The sequence below is a fragment of the Gallinula chloropus genome, assembly GCF_964237585.1.
Source record: "Gallinula chloropus genome assembly, chromosome: 4".
Taxonomy (NCBI): domain Eukaryota; kingdom Metazoa; phylum Chordata; class Aves; order Gruiformes; family Rallidae; genus Gallinula; species Gallinula chloropus.
In genome coordinates this window covers 16614485-16632811 of record NC_140088.1, presented here as the reverse complement: position 1 = coordinate 16632811, position 18327 = coordinate 16614485, and the positions used below count along the sequence as shown (strand labels likewise).

General features: G+C 45.7%; 1 protein-coding gene across 1 annotated transcript in view; it reads right to left on the bottom strand.

The window, feature by feature from the left end:
• Positions 1-18327, bottom strand: part of GALNT16 (polypeptide N-acetylgalactosaminyltransferase 16) — a gene marked incomplete at both ends in the record, with an annotated part of 69081 nt that overhangs the window by 6991 nt on the left and 43763 nt on the right. The window contains 10 exons of the mRNA XM_084262676.1: positions 907-1048; positions 2054-2137; positions 3122-3214; positions 4127-4253; positions 8399-8502; positions 9539-9623; positions 10573-10660; positions 12993-13114; positions 14188-14253; positions 16957-17024. Of these exons, the coding sequence (XP_084118802.1) occupies positions 907-1048; positions 2054-2137; positions 3122-3214; positions 4127-4253; positions 8399-8502; positions 9539-9623; positions 10573-10660; positions 12993-13114; positions 14188-14253; positions 16957-17024 (979 nt within the window). The remainder of the gene's footprint in view (positions 1-906; positions 1049-2053; positions 2138-3121; positions 3215-4126; positions 4254-8398; positions 8503-9538; positions 9624-10572; positions 10661-12992; positions 13115-14187; positions 14254-16956; positions 17025-18327) is intronic.

Sequence of the window (18327 nt, the reverse complement as noted above, 5' to 3'; positions counted from 1 at the left end):
GAAGCCACTTCCTTCTTCCCTCCTCTCACTAGATGGATACCCCACCCAATAAACTATTATTTTTATCTTTTCCTCAAGAAGGAAATACAAAATGCAGTACGTTTCAGAGATATTAAATGGTAGTGACATGGAACTATGAGTCAGATTAAATGGCATGCTGAACCCTGGCTGCAAACTGGTTTCCAACACTTAACAGATGTGAATATGCATTTTCTGGCATAAAATATCCTACTGTCACCCTTGACCTTCTCAAGCTGCTTCCCTGCTGCTTTCGGTCACCAAAAGAAGAGGCTCAGCTGGTATAAACCAGCACAGCTCCAGTGCAGTTAGGAGGGCTGCACTGAATTACTGCAGCTGGGGGCTTGGCTATTTAGATCCTATTTGGGCTTCATACCGAAACGCGTCGGTAGAGCTGCACAATTCACGTCATCTGCAGCTACAGCCAAACTGGCAGACCAAGGAGTGTTTCTGATCTTCAGAAAATCTCTTACCCATGTGCCAGGGTACTATGAAAGCACACCCCAGGACTGGTTCTCATGGGTTGGATGATGAAGCAGAGCACACCCAAGCAACAGCCCGAGTGGGAACAGCTACATGACTCAAACCCTGGTTGCACGCCTACTGCACAGACTAGTCACACCCCTGAGCATTCAAGCACTACCTGTTGCCTTTGAGTGATGAAAACCTTCCCACTCTTGCGTCTGGCTGCTGGGTCTGTTGAGCCAACAGAGCTCTAGGAGATGGGTACAGTTTCTTTTTCTGCTTACCATGAAAATCATTAACAGGGCCAAATTCTTCCTTCATTCACTTTTGTACAAACCCACCAGGGCCAGAGATGCCTTTCCATTCACAGATGATAAAAAGGGCAGAAGGAGGAGCAAAGCACCAAACTGAAGCCTGCCTTACCTGAGTGACAGGTGGATTGTTCACTGTTCCTTTACACATTCCCATCCCAGCCAATGTATTCCCTGTGGTGTCCTGTGCCCGAGACTCCAGGCAGTTTCTTCCTTGTTTAATTATTCCTGGAATTAGCTCCTTTTCAGGAACCCTTGAAGTAAAATGACAGTTGCATGGCACTTCATATACAGAAATGTCCAAAGTGCACACCTATTTAGTAGGGTGTAACTGGCCCCTTCTGAAACCTTCTGTCTCCTTTATTTACAGAAAATGAATGATGATCATGCTACCTGTCCACTAGAAATGCCTGAAGGAGGCAAAAGTCAGTGGAGAACTTGGTCAGAGGGCTGATATCCTTTTGTCTCAAAAGGTGTAAGGTGCTTTAGGTGCACCCCAAGTGGTTCAGTGTAATGTCTCTTCAGAAAAAGGCCATATATGCACTGATTTATCCTGCTTCAGCCTCCCCAGTTTCCCAGAGTGCTAGCACATATTCACTGGCTCACTGATACAGGAAAGATCTGTCAAGGCCAGACTACAGCTGGATGTTTCAGCCTCGACCCATGTTAGCCACAGACCTTGCTGGACTGAGCTGTAAAGATGAGTTATCAGGCAAGTCCTAAGGACACGGCTCTACCCAGGCTGCCTCCCAGAGAGGCAATGCCACAGCACTACTGCATCCTCACCCGAGGGTGGGCAGGGGAAGCCACAGGCACAGCTGGTTCTGGCATTCACTGGGGCTTTCTCTGAACCACCCACAACTCTGGACTGAGACTGTCCATCTCTACTTGGGTCAACTACCTCCAGTCTGAGCATCCAGCAGGCAGAGGCAAGCCTTAACAGGGAGGGATGTAGTGCTCTGGCACTTGTCTACACCCCGCATCTCCCAAAACACTACTGCTGCACACCTCTGAGGGGCAGCTGTATGGGGCAGAGCAGAAGGCTCCCAGAGGCAGGAGCAACAAACTTTCCGCATAGTTGTTGTGACAACACAAGCCAGGAAAACACAGGACTTCATTTCTCACCAAAAAGAACAACAGAGGAAAACCTTTTCCAAGCATAAGTCTTTCTTTTGTCTTCTCCTGCCAAGGCTCAGCTTTTTATTGTGACCCTCCTCCCAGATCCCACAGAAATTTCTGCAAGCAGAGAACTGACTCACTTGAGCTCAGGGTAGACATTCTCCAGATACCACTGGAAGGATTTACAGTTCAGTTTGCGCCGCTGCTCAACTCGGTCTGCAACACTGGAAACATGGCAGGGTGTTGAAGATAAGGTAGTGAGCAGGAGGGAGGGGAACAGTGAAGATCAGCCAGAAAGCTTGAGGGAGACTATGTCACTTTTCTCTGTTACTCATTCTCCCACCTAGTTGTTGCTCAGTTTAGAGCACTAGGAGTGACTTGAGGTGCAAAGGAGGAGAGAGTGGCAGGTAACAGAAAAGGAAATTGCCTTCAGAGAGCAATTCTTGCACTTCCTCTGGCTCAAAACAATGGCAAGGCCAAGGTCCTATAGTGTTAAATAATAGACTGCAGAAAAACTACTGTAGGATCATGAAAGCATTTCTGTCTTATCCCAGGTTTTGATGTCCATCACTGATTTCTGGGTCACAAAGAACACTTAAGCCCTTCACAGTAAATCCTGTGTGGTCTGGAGACAGCTTCAGCAATGGTGCTGTAAGAAGCACAGTTCTGCAGAGAAGTGGGCTCAGCAGGTGCTAGAGACAAGTTATAACCAGTTTGTGCTTCTAAATGAGATGTCTCACCATTGGCCATGCTCTCTCCTGCCCCACAAACCAGGCAAACTACCCATTCACTCATCAGGAAAGAGGGGAGTTATCTACCCCATACACCAGCTAGCAGTGTTTGTCCCAGGACTCTGTGTTCATGCAGGGACCCTAGTAACAGCATAGCTCACATTTCCAGAGCAGCTGCAAACTGTGTTAGAAAATATTCTTATCTATCCACTTAAAATGTCTGGCCTTTTAACTTCATTACAGACCCCTGCAGCCTTCTGCTAACAAATGATCTATGACGGGTTACTGAGCAAAAAATAGAGTGACTTAGAAGCAAACCTTGCTAGCCAGATACTCAAGCTGCAAACCTCCCTCTCAAGCCAGCCATCCAAACCCTCTTTGTTTCCCACACCTAGCTCCAGAGAAGATTCAAAACCTATTTCTTGCTAGTGAGGTGTTGACCAGAAGCCCTCCTACTGAGGTCTGGGGGCAGCTTACCTTCCAAAGGACTTCCCAATGGCAGATGGCCGAGCCTCATAGTAGTACTGCTTGTACTCATCCATCCACACCTCTGCTGTGCGCTTGGTGTTCCTGCATGGGGATAAGGAGTTGCTTTGCTAAGTGCTGCTGGAAAATCTGCCCTCACAGAGAGCAGGCACTGGGTGGGCAGACCCAGGCCTGTCTGCTGAGACAGAGCAAGGGATGGTCCCAAACATGTGTTGCAGCACAGATGGAAGTAAATTGAACATGTTAAATCTACAAAGCCTTGCAAGGATGCTTCACTTCAGAAGTTAAAATTTGAACAGCCATAGTTTACTATGATTTTTTCACATACATTCCCTCTGCAGACACTGAACTGACTGTCATCATCAGCCTGATTTACAGTATCCCAACCCCCAGATTAGACTACCACAGATTAATTGAATTTAGAAAGCACCTCTGGGTATCACCTGGTTCAGCCTCCTGCCCAAAGAACTAGCTTCAGGTTAGGTCGCATTGTTCAGGGTCTTGTCTCCAAGGATGGAGATTTCACACCTCTCTGGGGCCCTGTGCCAGCGCTTAACTGCTCTCATTGCAAAGCAATTTCATCATCTTTTTTCTCTTCCCATCTGTCCTGCTGTGGAAGCCATCCTTAGGGCTTGTCTCCAAGCACATACAGCTCAGTAGGATTTCTGTACTCAAAAGCAGCTAAGAGACAACCAACAGCTGAGAGATGACTAATGACTGCTGATGTACAAGCACATGTCACAGGGCAACATCCACAAATGGACAGGGTTTCTCACTGGGGTACTGCTCACCCCCTCCACTGCAGACTGAAGAACAAGATGCACTAATAGAAGCAACAGAGAAAGGAACAGGTTTTGTTCACAGAAAACAGAAACTCATTCTTCCCTTGAGAACAGATGCTCAGCCACAAGCTATTCTCCTCTGCCATCAGGTTTCTCTAGACATGCCCCAACTTAAAGGTGACTGGGCTGCTACCACGAACTACCCAACACTTACTTGATGTAAGTCAGTGCATTGCCCTCAGGGAAGTCATAGGGATGGCGCTTCCTGAACACGTGTCCCACCCGGCTGCAGGGAACGATCTCCAGGCTGCCACCGCACATCCACACTCGGAAAGAGAGCTCTGGAAGACACCCCAAGAGTCATACAGCTGCAGGCAGACTGCCAGCATATCCAAGAAGGGCCACTTAAGCAGTGTGCCTGAAAACCTTGCCCCTCTGCTTTAGACGTGTGGCCTGCAGCAGCAAAACCAGGAAAAGCGGTGCCATGGTAACAGTGGAGACACCATCCTTCCTTTGCTAAAACTGAGGCAACCCTTGCGACTCACAGACTGCCTACCCTTGAGTCTCACTCCTGTCTTTGGCCCCCCAAGTGAGACACATTTCCTTTTGACTAGAACCTTGTGGTTGCTGTCAGGCCTTCAGGGTGGCTCTTGGCAACATACTGAGACCACCCCGACACCCGTTTGTTTTGGACTTCTGTAACTCTTCAGCCCTGCACATGGATGGAAATAAACAAAATAAGAATTCACCATGTAAAGCAAATCATATGAGGAAGAAAGGTAGTTTAGGAGACAAGCAGAAAGAAGAGAACAAGATGAGGGCATAGGAAGTAAATCAATGTCTAGAGCAGAATTGTCTCCCTCATGCCTCCACGTTATCTATCCTACAACATCTTGTTGTTCTGCTTGGCTCTGTTAATTAAAAAAAAAATGAAAAAAGAAAACCCCAGGTGGATGACTGTTGCCCTTTGTCACCAGTTGCCTCTGCTGGAGGAGCTACTGAGAGCAGAAATCAGTCTAACAATATGCCCATTAAAACATAGAAAGAACCCTGCTACTTGAAGAAATCCAGCTGGTCCTGAAGCTAAATTCAACATTTTGTTAAAGAATTAGAAGAACATGGAGCTTTGATGTATAGGTGCTTGTTTGCATCACAGGAGAGATGTGACCTCGCTCAAGCTTACAGGTCCATCTTCACAAGTTTAATCACTGCTGCACCAGAGGGGTTTTCCACTTAGGGCTCATGTGGCAGTGAGAAGAGAGGAAGGAAGGAGGCAAGTGAAAATTAGCCCAGTATTTTGGAGTCCTTACCAAAAGGGCTTCAGACTCTATAGACTGATTACTTCAAAAACTTCATTCAGTTGGGATCTCCCTCCAGCAATGCCTAAATTACGGGGCGCTGATGTTTAGAAAATAAAATTATGTATCCAGATCTAATGGCTGTTTCAAAGCATGTACACACACTAACATCTTCCCAACCTTCAGCTTTGTCCATAGCTTTCCTCTCCAGTCCCCCAGAAATGTTTAAACAGTGTATTTTGGAGGGGAGCAGGAAATGGTGTATTTAATCTAGCCTCTAAGTAAAAACCCACTTTATTAAACTGGTTTTTGTAGCATTTCTTACTAGTTCTTGCCTCTCCCTGACTCCTTCCTAGACCTTATTATTTTCAGTCTCTTTTCAACAGGGAGTTTCAGCTTCGAAGAGAGGAAGGGTGTTTAAAAAACAAAAAAAAAAAAGGCCAAGACATAAGTTTCTGTCTGGTGGTGTGTCCAGCTGGCATTCGCTTTCCTGGAAAGAGGTTCTGGCTCATTCCAACCTATAACAAAAACAAAACTATCAATCTAGCATATGTAACTTAGAGTGGTGCTCATTTCCCAAGAGAGGATTCCTCATGCCATACTGATATCTTTGGCACACAGACAGGCTGCACGTCCAGGTCTGCAAATGGCAGAATTCTTTAAAGCAGGGGTGAAAGAATGCAGATCTGGGGCACAGGAGAGAAAATTGAGATCAAACATAGCTTATTAAGGACTTTTCATCCATCCTCAGATGGAAAGCATAGGAGAACTTTTTACTGTGTATTTTCCAGGAGGTGACCTATTCTGTATGTGCTTTAAATGAATTAGTCACTATGGCTTTTCCCCATCACAGTGGGGGAGAAAGGGATTCACCAGCTCACATCCAGCTGGAAGAGTATTTAGCCAGACAGTAATTGCTGCCTGAACATTTCTGTGTGTCTGTGCTTTGCATAGAGCTTGTCCAGCTCAATGCCCTTCCCATAAATTCTCTTTCCTCACAGGAAAAAAAAAACAACCTTTCAAATAAATAGTCCATTGAAAATGGCCTTCATGGGCAGGGAATGGCCCATCTCACCCACCCAGACTAGTCAGAACCAGTCTCCCACCTCACCTGCAAATGGTGAACTTATTCAAACAGTTCCTTTCTACTCAAAATTGTAATTTGTAGTTAAAACAGTGTTTTGGAACATTTATCAACATTTTTTCTTGATCATAAAAATCTGATTTTCAATTCAGCAAGGGAGACTTTTTTTAAGAGGCTAAATTAACCACTCTGAACACTTCAAGGAAATGTAATATTTTTTGTTGTCAAATACAGGCTGGTTTCTATCCCTTTGCCATGCAGCAGCAACAGGCTTGATGTAGAAGCCACTGGTTGATTTGTTATCATGCACATTACGCTTAAGAGGTGAGCAAAAGTTGGCTTTATTAAAGAAAAGTAGACCGTTTTGTTTTGATGTGTTGCCTTCCCATTGCCATCATCAGAGCAGTGGTGCAGCAACACAACCCAGGGACAGGCCCTGTTAAACAGAGCACAGTGCACTTAGCTTTGCCCTCTTAAGTGAAGAGTGGAGATGCAGGAGCAGAGACAAGTGATGGAAGACAACGAATTTAAAAGGAAAACACATGATAAGGCAAAACTGGGAAGCCCTGTATGCCTGGCCTGGTCCCACACAGCCTGGCCTAGCTGCTGCCAGCCTTTACAAGAGCAATTTGAAGGAAAATGAAGCAATTCTGTGGAGGTTTTGATCAGCTCTATGTGCAGGTAATTTACTGCCACTTAGGGCAGAGAACTTTGCTTAGCATCAAGCTACTGACATACACACTAAACAACAACCCTGGGTCCCAGGTGGGCAGAAGCAGACAACCAAAGACCTAAAGAAATATTCTTTCTCCATCTTTAGGGTTTACAGCTTTTACACAGTTGCAGATCAGAGGCTGGCAGGATGGCCAAGTGGCTGGCTCTGCATCTGGAACAGGACTAGTGACAGCAAGAAGCTGAGTTTGGCTATGCAGAGGAGTTTGAGGAACACAAAGAGAGGGGTCTTAGGCTTGGGTAAAGGCTGCCTGTTATTTCTGCCTACAGTGCTTAGCTGATGCTACTAGTACTGCTGAGATCCCAATGCAGTCCCAATTTAATATCTCTTTTTAATACTATGAATATCATAAAACTGGAGCAAGACAGAAAACAGAGACCACAAGCACTCATTATTAGGTACTTTGTTTTAAAACAACAGTACCTCAATATTCTGTTATTGACCAAAAATATTATTTCCTGGTTTCAGAGCATTTCAGAAAGAGGCAACTCTACCAGCTATGTTCACATAAACAAAAGTTTCCTTTTCCTAACTCTTTCTTTCTAATTGGTACTCCAGGTGCTAGAAAACTCTGTGTAAATCCTTCTTAAAAGGATTTATTTGCAAATCTGTGACATTTATGTGGAAACAGAATAAATTTTTTGGCAGCAATAGCTGCAGAAAAGTCTATTTAAGTTGACTGCAAAACAGAGTAAGGTGTTTATCTCTTCAGCTCCACCTGCATAATTTCTAAATTAATGCCCTGAATACTTGAAGTCTCTGAGAACCTCTTTTCAATACTCTTCTTCCTTTTGTCACTAACACCTGGTGACATTGCAGCGTCCCTTCACATGGGGCAAAGAAAGGTGCCTGGAACATGAAGCACAGGGAGATGTGTTTCAGCACCATTCCCCATAAGATAACGGCACTTGAGTGGACAGACTACCCTGGGCCCCTGAATTCCTCAGATGTTTGTGAGGATCTAGTCTAAATGTTTGCATTCTGAATCTATTTGTACCCACTTACAAAGAGGTTTGTTTTATCAGGAAAAACACTCTTCACCTATCAAGCTGGGAGAGCAACTCATTTATCTGGGGAAGAGGAACAGGTATAAGAAGAAAGTGTATGAGTGACTGTCAACTTCAAAGCTGGGGCAACAGAGGAGGATTGGAGGAATGTTCTTCAAAAACAAACAACAATTAAAATATCAGGAGGTCCTTTTCCTTCTTTTTACGGTAGAAGCACCTGTATAATGCTGCATATGCATGGCAGAGATAGCCCTAGCCTTACAACAACATGCAGATCAGAGCACTCAAAAGCAAAGTAGGCAATGAAGACTGGGAAGTGGTTCCATGTTAAGTATGTCATTCCCCTGAACCACCTTAAACTTACCAAAATTTTCTCCGCCCCAGATGTCCATTTGAGTATCATATTTTCCCAGGTGGTTAAACCATGACTTGTCAATCACAAAGATGCCTCCTGCTATGACAGGGGTTCTGGAAAAGAAAGCAAATGCCCCCACAAAATAATTACATGTGTATGTAGTGCAACCGCCTTCATTTTAGAGGGGGGACAATTTGTCCAGGCCTGACAAATTGTAGCTCATTTAAAAGAGGAAATTAGTAGAGCTGGGATGTGAACGTGCAGTAGGCTTCTGATTCCCCTTCCCTGGATCCTTCTCCAGACTTTGTTAGATGTTCCTGCAAGCCCTACATGAGTACCTCTGTGTCTTTTGTGTCTACACAAATGCTCAGTGTGAAGGAGTGACAGGGACACTGTCTGAGGGCTGCGATCACTAAGTAGACACAGTGCAAGAGACTGCTGAACGTACTGCTCCACTGCTAAGCAAGCTGGTGCTCCTGGAGTACAAAGGAGAGGCCCAAAAATTACACAGAGGAACTGAACAACACTTTTATGTTACAAAGAGAGCTGTCTGCCTGCACAGACAAGCACTGTGACTTTTTATATCAGAATTTGTCACATTCTACATTCCTCAGAGCTAGGTACACAGCAACAAGGCTGGCAATATCTGTTCTAGACAGCAGAGTCTGTTTTGTCTAAGGACATGCATATTTAGGAAGGGAGGATAACTCTGTGCCCAAATTACTAGGTGAGATTCAGTTCCTAGGTCTGCTTTACACTTCCTGGCTGACTGTTTAGCTGCTTCATTCTTTAATTGTTCAACTGGAAGATGGAGGCAATTAAAACTACCTAAAGGGGCTTCTGAGGCATTCAGAGTGCTGAGTGAGACCAGAAAAACAAACATCTAGAAGAAGAGGTGGCTTGCAGAGGTGTCTGCAAGCCTCAGATAGTATATAATTACTATTCTAACAATATTCAGGGATTAATACTCTCAGAGTTATGATATAGACCTCAATGAGTTCAGAAAATAATATAAAGAGTTTGTCATCGAGGAAACACTCTGGCACTTTGCCCTCAGCCAGGCAGTCCCTGTGTACTCCCTGCCCTACATAGGTAAAGGCTTAGTAAAGGCATTTAGAGGACTTTACATAGTCCATCAGAGACAGCTACCTTATAGACTGAGTTGGGTCTGTTCTGGACATCTTCTGCTCTATAGGAATCTGCTCCCACTTAAAGTGAAGGCTCCAGTCAAACCCTGAGAAGGAGAAAAAACATGTCAGGTAGGTTTTGTTACTGTTTTTCTAGTAGCTTAAGCGATAGTGTCCACCTTTATGTCACAGGCTATGCCTACTTTCCTTCCTTGACCTCCCCTCATGAACTATTCAAAATGGCAAGAGTCTATCCTAATATAGTTAAGAAGTCACCAACTTCTTACAGATCTCTGCTCCATTCCACTCCATATATTCAGGACAGTGTTTTTAGTGTGAGATGTAATTGCATTTTGGCCAGTCTGTCTTACACTTCCCTGTCTGCCAAAGTTATGAGTCTTTAATCAAAGGACTTTGTGGGATGTGACATATTCTGGGAACAAAGGTCTGCACATCATTGTAGCCATCACCTCATTCTAGCCTATCATTTATTTGCAGTTGGCCTGTGGTGGGTAGTTGAGCACAACACAGTCATTAACTTTATACCATTGTTAAGGGTAGGTATGGAACAAGTAGTCTTTGTCAGGGAAGTAGTGAGGCAGCAATCCCCAGCCACAGAAGAGGGAGAAGAGCACCAGGCACTGTGGATGACCACAGGAACAGCTGCAAGGGGGCTCAGCTGCCAGGAGAGAAGTGAAAGTGCTCTTCAGAAAATGCCATGAGATAGCCTGACAGATAGGGGCAGCAACTGGAAATGCTGGTTGGATTCCAGTGTACATGTAGTGTAGGGAGGGCATGGTGCTGTTTAATCAATTAACTAAGCCCTGAAATTGCAAAATGTTGTGACAGTGATGGCAAGCTCAAGAGGAAAACACTAGTTGGGCTTTGATTTATCTCTGTAGAAGATATGACTTTGCAAGTTACAGGAAAAAGAGGACAAAGAACCCATCAGGAAAGGTCATCACTCTGTTTTCTTAGAAAGCTGAAGAGACCATCAGTTATTTTTCATGCACTATCCCTCACACCTAACTTATACAAGCCATTCATTACACCCACCTCCCCTCAGATCTGCTGATGCTGCCAGGTAGGCAAAATTATCCAGGCTGATAACATCAATGATTGGACTCACCACTCGGGTATAATCCTGAGGGAAAGAGAGAGAAGGGGAGGGGGGGAGGGGGAAGAGTCAGGCTTTTCTTGAATGCCTGGCAAAGCTGCCAGAGATCAGAAAACACAAAGCTGTACATGTAAATCTTTGACTGGCTCTCCAGTATGGTTTTGGCAGATGAGCAAGGGATCTGTGGCCACTACATTAAAACATGGAGAAAGTGGGTATTAGCCAGCTGTGTGCCATGGATGTGGGGAATGGAGCCTGGGACCCCAACTCCCAGGAGTGCTGTGAAGGAACAACCTTATATTTCCTGCCCAAGTCACCATCTCAAAGGTTTTGTGCTTGTTTTTGATACCTACTGGCAGCCAATCTTCTGCTCAGCCCAACTCACTAATACATTATCATTCTAGCAAGTACTATGAAGACCCCACACTTAAGAATCACAGTGCAAACTGGAAAAAACATAACAGAATATTAAGATATTGGGGGTATTTTAATGGCGTTAAGCAGCACAGACACTTATAGTTTTCTTTTGAAATTCTTGTATTAAGTAGAAGTTGAGATTATAATTTTTCAACATCACAAGACAAGGCATTGACAGTCTTGTGATAACTGAAATATATGAAGAAACAGAGAGCTGGCAATGCCAGAAACAGCATATTGTTACTGGACAGCTGCCAGCCTCCATGCCTTTCCTATCAAACCTTCATTTTAGGCCTTGCAATAGCTTCTCCTGCTGTTGGCCACACTTGGCCAGGATGGCACATCCTAGGTGAGAGCTATCATTCATGTTTATTCCTCTCTGTGCTGCAACAGCTGCACAGTGAGAGTATATCTGCCCAGCTTGAGCTCCCCCAGCACCTACCAGGCAGTCTGGTGCTCCAGCCACTACCCCAACCAATGCTCAGACTGGGCAGAGCAGGACTGAAATCTTAACTATGATGTACATCAGAAATGCAGGAGGTAGTTCAGAAATAGGCTGACTTGAAATCTGCTCAGTAAATTAATAGTGGAGCCAGCACCCAAGCTTTTGCAACTTAGATCCTTCCCTGAAGAAACTAGTGAGGTCCTTTCTGCTTAGGAACCCCTATGCTGCTGCTGCAGCTTGACTTAAAAGAGCAGTAGTAAAGTAAACATTTATGGGCTTCCAAGATAGAGGATTTATTGAGCAGGAATAAAAAGCAGAAGCTTCTAAGTCATTAATCCTGAAGTTTCACCTTCTGCTCCTTCATATTAAGCCAAGCAGACATGAATATAAGGCGGCATTAGAGCCTCCATCCCTTCTCCCAGGGCCCATTTCCACATGATATTCTCTCTTCAGAGGAGGGGATCAATCCCTGCCACTTGCCAGCAAGACTGTAACTTCTCCCATCACCTCTCCCCAGTTTGCAGAGCCATCTGTATCCCCCTCCAGCCCTACAGTGCAGTCAGGGTGTCAGCTGCTGATATTCCTGTCTAACTTTCACTCTTCCAGAGTCATGTCAATCCTTTCCCAAGTGAACCAGTGAAGAGACATCCCTGCACTCACAGACCCCTCCCCTATGCTAGGAAGCTGCCTGCATGCAGGTGGTGTGTGCTGGCAGCTCAGCAGGAACTGAAAGAAAAGTTTTGGCAGTGACTAGGCAGAGGGGAAGACCCAGCAGCAAGAAGGGAGATGGCAGCCATGGAAAAGCTGCACAGTGTGTGCTGCCATATTATTCTATGTACAGGTGGACAGGGCTAGGAAGGCATAAGTTAGTGGTTCAAGTGTTCATCATTGCCTCCCATCACTGAGCACCTCCTGCCCTGCCACATCAGCAGAAGACTGTAAAAGCCAGTTGGGGATCTCTTGCCCATCTAGCTCAGCTCTGTGACAGCCTGCCTGAGGAGCACCTGGGAATGCTGTCCTCACTGGCACTGCTGATGTCATGTGAGGGCAGAGGATCCACCAGCACAGGACAGGTCAGCCCCATCCATTCCAGAGGAAGATAGAATCATAAAATGGCTTGTGTTGGAAGGGACCTTAAAGATCAACAAGGCCCAACTCCCCTGCCATGGGCAGGGACACCTCTCACTAAACCAAGCTCCTCAAGATCCCATCCAACCTGGCCTTGAACACTGCCAGGAAGGGGGCAGCCACCACCTCTCTATGCAACCTGCTCCAGTGTCTCACCACCCTTGTAGTGAGGAATTTCTTCCTAATATCCAATCTAAATCTACCCCCTTCCAGTTTAGAATCATTCCCCCTTGTCCTATCACTGCATGCTCTTCTAAAAAGTCCCTTCCCCACCTCCTTGTAGGCCCCTTTCAGGTACTAGAAGGCCACTATAAGGTCTCCCCTGAGGCTCCTCTTCTCCAGCTCTCTCAGCCTTGAGACAGTGCTCACCTCTTTCACTCTCTGAAGCATTGGCTGCAGCCACTCGCTGTTGACTTCACAGTGACTGTCCAAGAAGGTGAGGATGTCAGCGGCAGCCACTTCTGCTCCTCGCACCCGAGAGCGAATCAGCCCTACAATGGGAAAAGCACAGCAGGCAATCAGGAACATTAGAAAAGGGAACAGCTGAGCCTCCTTCAGAACACAAAATACTTGGCAAGGCCATCACAGGAGAAGAGCAGGTGGTTCTCCTGTACCACACCTCCCTCAGAAGCAGACAGCAGCTTTTGTAGGGCATCCCCTGGGGGGACACATTGCCAGCTGAGCCCTCCCAGCAGACACAGAATGACCTCACCTGTCACTTCTGTCCACACCATTGGGCTTTCTTCTGGTTCTTGCCCTGATGACATCATCCTGCACTTCCAGCTCTCCCCACAGGTACCGTGCTGCTACCTGCTCAGTGTCTCTCCCAGAGCACCCCAGTGCCTCTCTCACCATTTTCATGGGACAAAGCTCTCCTCTCTGCTGTTGCCTTTCTTATTGCTTATCTGGTTTATTTCCACTTTTCCTTTATTCTGCCCTGCAGTCAGAGGTGTCAATCTGACTCCCAGATGTTTCTATACTTTCTTACAGATCATCCCACTACCTGGGATGCCCTTTAAGAACCGAGCAGTGACTCCTGTATCTCCTTCCAGGTCCTCACTCCAGGCCTGCTGTGCACTGACAGGTTTAGAAATAAGCCAGCACATGTGAGTCAAACTGAAGAGCAGCTGGGAAAGTCAGCATTACCATTTATGCACATAGGAGATATACAAGAAATAACTTTCCTTAATTGTATCTATTTATGATAGATACATGATTGTTTCCCTTTCCCACATCTCCAAGATGGCCTGTTATCTTGCACTCTCAGTTTAAAAAGGGTAAGACTTCCATCTGCATCTATATAGGTAAAGATCTTAAACTGCAGTCGTTGCTCTAGCCAGGGCCTCTGGCTCTCATCATTTAAAGTACAAAATGAGAGCCCTGAAGCCAGAGAGTTGATAAGCCAGGTTGTCCCTCTACAAAGACTCCAAACTAGGACACCAAACTCATACTGAAAAACCCAAACTGTAACCATAAGAAACAACATGTAGTCAGCTGGCAAGCAAACAGGGCCTTGTAGGAAAATCTGAAAACTCTTTGTACCTACAGAGCTTTGCACACTCACCTTCTCGACGGGTGTTTCGTAGACACTTGACCTTGGGGATCTTGGTAAGGAGCTGGCAGTCCTCAGCTTAGGGAAGGCAAAAAAAAAAACATTTGGCACACATGCATGAATTATTTGGCTTCATCAGAGAGCTCCAATTAACTGTTCTCCTGCTTCTCCACGGGCGAGGAAACTCTGCTTTCACTTATCACGTTTATAAGGGAGTGTAGTGATAGGACAGGGTGTAATGGCTTTAAACTAAAAAAGGGGAGATTTAGATTAGATATTAGGAAGAAGCTCTTTGCTGTGAGGGTGGTGAGAGACTGGAACAGGTTGCACAGAGGTGATAGATACCCCCTCCCTGGAGGTGTTCAAGGTCAGGTTGGATGGGGCTTTGGACAACCTGGGCTACTGGAGGGTGTCCCTGCCCAGAGCAGGGGTTTGGAACTAGATGGTCGGTAAGATCCCTTCCAAGCCAAACCAGTCTGTGATTCTGTGATTAATCAGCCTGATGGCGTTAATCCTGTCATCTAAAGAGTACACAGAAGAGTACTACTGCTTGCTTGCTGTCCTCCTCAGACAGCTGAGCCTGTGTTTCCTGATGCTCTGAGCAGCCAGGTCTTTGCCCTCCCATGCTCAGTGTTTCACAAGAACAGTGGGACATGCGCTGGCAATTTGGCACTGAGCACAGACAGAATGGAGGGACCACGGGGACCCAGGGCTGCAAATCACCAAAAGTGCCAAGTAAAAGAGAGTCCTGTCATATAAAGAGATCTCATAGGCTCTATTTGCCTTCAGCAGCTCATCTGGGCACTTCCTACCATTTGTTCTTGGTGCGCTTGTTGCTTGGTTTTATTTGATAAAGGCTACAGAGATGTCACCCGCTTCCCTGGAGACACCGTTACATTAACACATGGATGCCTAACCAAAGGCCTCGCTGGCAGCTTGCCAGAAGCTCATGCCCTCCCTGATTTACACAGTCCAAGAAAGATGACAAAGAGGAACAGCTATCGGCTCCAGTCCAGCTGTACCAATGAGCGCTGCATCTTTAGTTCTCTAATATCCTCTCTCTACACCTGCCCTAGCAGAGGTCACAGGAATAACCATTTCTAACTCACTTTTTTCCCTTACTCCACAAAGTCCACACCAATTTCCATGTTTATTGCTCATTTCTTTCCACATCTCACACCTCCCCTTTCCCTCTGTCATCCCACCACTGACTGAGTGCTCCAGGGAGAATGCAAACGTGTGTTTCTTGGCATGTTCCTGTAGGAGCATTTCTATTTTCAAGGACACACGTGTCCTGAAATACCACTCTTTTGTGGGCACTTTGGCAGCTACTGCTGCACCATCCAAGTGGAGTGGCAGGTACTCTTAGTTAAAGAGTGCAAAGATTTTTTGCTGGACATCAGCTACAAAACAACACTCATCTTGGTCAAGTCACAACTTCAGGTAAGTATGAGAATCCTTATCAAGTCATTCACTCTCCAGGAGTGGAGCAGATCACTCTGACTGTAACTACTTCCCAGAGCTTACAAACTCTCTGCATCTTTGGAGATAATGAGGTGGATATTAAAGCAAAGTGTCAGACCTCAAACATGCACTAAAGTGTCTCCATGCAGGTGCCTCAGGGGAGTAGCTGTATCCACAAATATCCAGCTGCCAGTAAGAAAAATGAGAGCTGTCAGAGGATACGGCTTTTTTTAAATCTTTCCATTTACCTAGGAGCCTAAATGGGAATTTCTGGCTGAGCCCTGTGCTGTACAGGTCCCAGAGATCCATCACTGTTGACCTCATACACTTTGGCCACTGAGAATTAAATGTCTACATGCCAAATAGGGGACATGTAGGACTGTTTGTTGGAAGTGCTCAGAAACACCCAACTCCAACAGCTGGGCACATCTCAGTCCTTATCCAAATCACACTGCAAAGCTCTCACAAAGTTAAATCCCTAATCTCAGCATCCACCTTTAAATTATTTTTTCTTTCACCAAAGCTATGTAAGTATTTATCTGCAAAATGAAAGAGCAATGCTTCCTTACCTCAGCAGGCCAAGGTGGGTATTCTCAGCTATCTGTAAAGTGTTCTGAAGGAGTAATTATCGATTATTATAAGTGGCACACAACTAGACTGTTCTTGAATCTAGTGCACATCACGGGAGAAGCAAGAAGTCGTCTGTCCCCACCACCTCACACTACACAACAACCAGGAGCAAGAGCAACTGTGTAGATGGAAAGAGTCCATATACTCATGCAGAAGACACTCCATCCCTATGCCAAGCTGAAGGAGAAGCTATGGCACTGCCCAAAGCAATAGCCCTTCCATGGCTTCCCACAGGGACACCTGGGATCCCACACACCCCAAGGCAGGCAGATAGTCTCACCCCAGTCTGCCTGCAGGAACCCAGGGAGGAATTTTCTCTAGGTTCCATTGCATCCTCTTGCTCTCTCTTGGTTTGTAATCACCCTCTCTGCTCATGTACACCATTGCTACATACCTACCTCTGCTCACAAAACGGTGGATAATGGAACTCAACAGAGAGCTCTGTCAACCTGGCCAAAACTGCCAAGCTGACAGAAAGGGAAGAGCCAATGGAAAGAGAAAAAGAGGAGGAAGTTCTGACCTCTGCCATGCACAGACATAAACTGAACACAGAAAAACTTCCTCCCTTTTCATCTTGCATAGAGACAACAGGGAGTCTCTGTGAGGGAACTGGGCTGAACAAAGCAAACAAAAAGAGGGAAAACAGAAGGAAAGAAACAAGTGCAAGGGAAATAGGTCCATACTTACGATCTGAGCTGAAGTCATCTACCAAAATGATCTCCTGGATGAGGCTGGAAGGGGTGCGGTTCAGGACGCTGCAAGGATCCAGGGAGAAAAGAGACAATCTTTGTCAGATGCCATAATAACAATGGTAGGACTGATACAAATCTGCTACGCTGTGCATTACAGCAGGAATACCAAAATTCAGTAGTGTGGAAGAGGCAACTTTGCCCTTGTACCAGGGTTCATTGACAGGAGACAAACTGCAAGCAGGAATATCCCAGAGAGCTTTGGCATCCAAGACAGATGTTACGAGCACCCACAGCCAGGAAGCTGACTGCAGGACCTGCCTGGAGGCAGCTAGCAAAGGATGCTGCAAAATGCTCTCTGCCTCTAAACAGAGAGGCAAAGAGAAAAGCTCCACCTGTCCAGAAGGAGCCAGGAGTTCCCATCTGCCTGGCTCTGGGCAAAGCTCATTACTGCTGGGGAGTGGAGAGCTGCTACTCTCCCCAGCAAGGAGCTCTGTCTCAATGCCACAAATAAGACCTGCTGGGGCCTTCTCACCCCTTTCCTTTCTTTGGGAGGAAGGACATTTTCTTTGGCAATGTTCTGGACTCTTCTTTTTTTTTTTTTGCTAGTTACTTATCTTTCTTTCAAACTGGTTGAGAGCATCCCACTTTCCTCAGGCTGGTCACAACATACCCCACAATACCTTGGGACTACAATGGGTTTGAACACAGGGACAGGCCCTTTCACACACAGGGAGAGGGAAAAAAATCTGCCCTCCTCAGAGGATGATGCACTCTGGTACCCTTGTGTCAGAGTTGTCTGATTCTGACCTCTTTGTTCCTCTATTTTGTTTAAGATATGTGAACTAATTTTCTATTACCTTCTTAAAGTGTCACCCCTGACTCTACTACAACAACACAGACACTTCCCTTTCAATCCTCCTTCTCCAATGCCTTTATGGCACAGGCAGATCCTCACTCCCTTCAATGAGATTGCTCAGTGGCATTTAGTCACCCCAGTGATGCACATATCTATGAAAACATTAATATAAAAAAAAGAGGTAAACACTGTCATCTCAGTTCTAGCAACCTGTATAAAGGAGGAGGTAAACACTGTCCTCTTGGTTCAACCACGTGTTTCATTTGTGTGGACCTTGCTCTTCTGATTTTCAGCAAATCTGCAGAAAGATTGTTGGCTATTTTGGGGGGAGGGAGGGTTGGGTTTGTTTGGGGGTTTTTTTGTTTGGTTGGTTGGTTTGTTTGGTTCGGTTTTGCTTTATATGATAAACAGACAAGAAAAGTAATCCCGTACTCCCAGGAATGGAGCCTGTAGAGAAATAAATTACCATCTTGCTAAGTAGCATCACTGATGGCTTTGCATACAGAGATA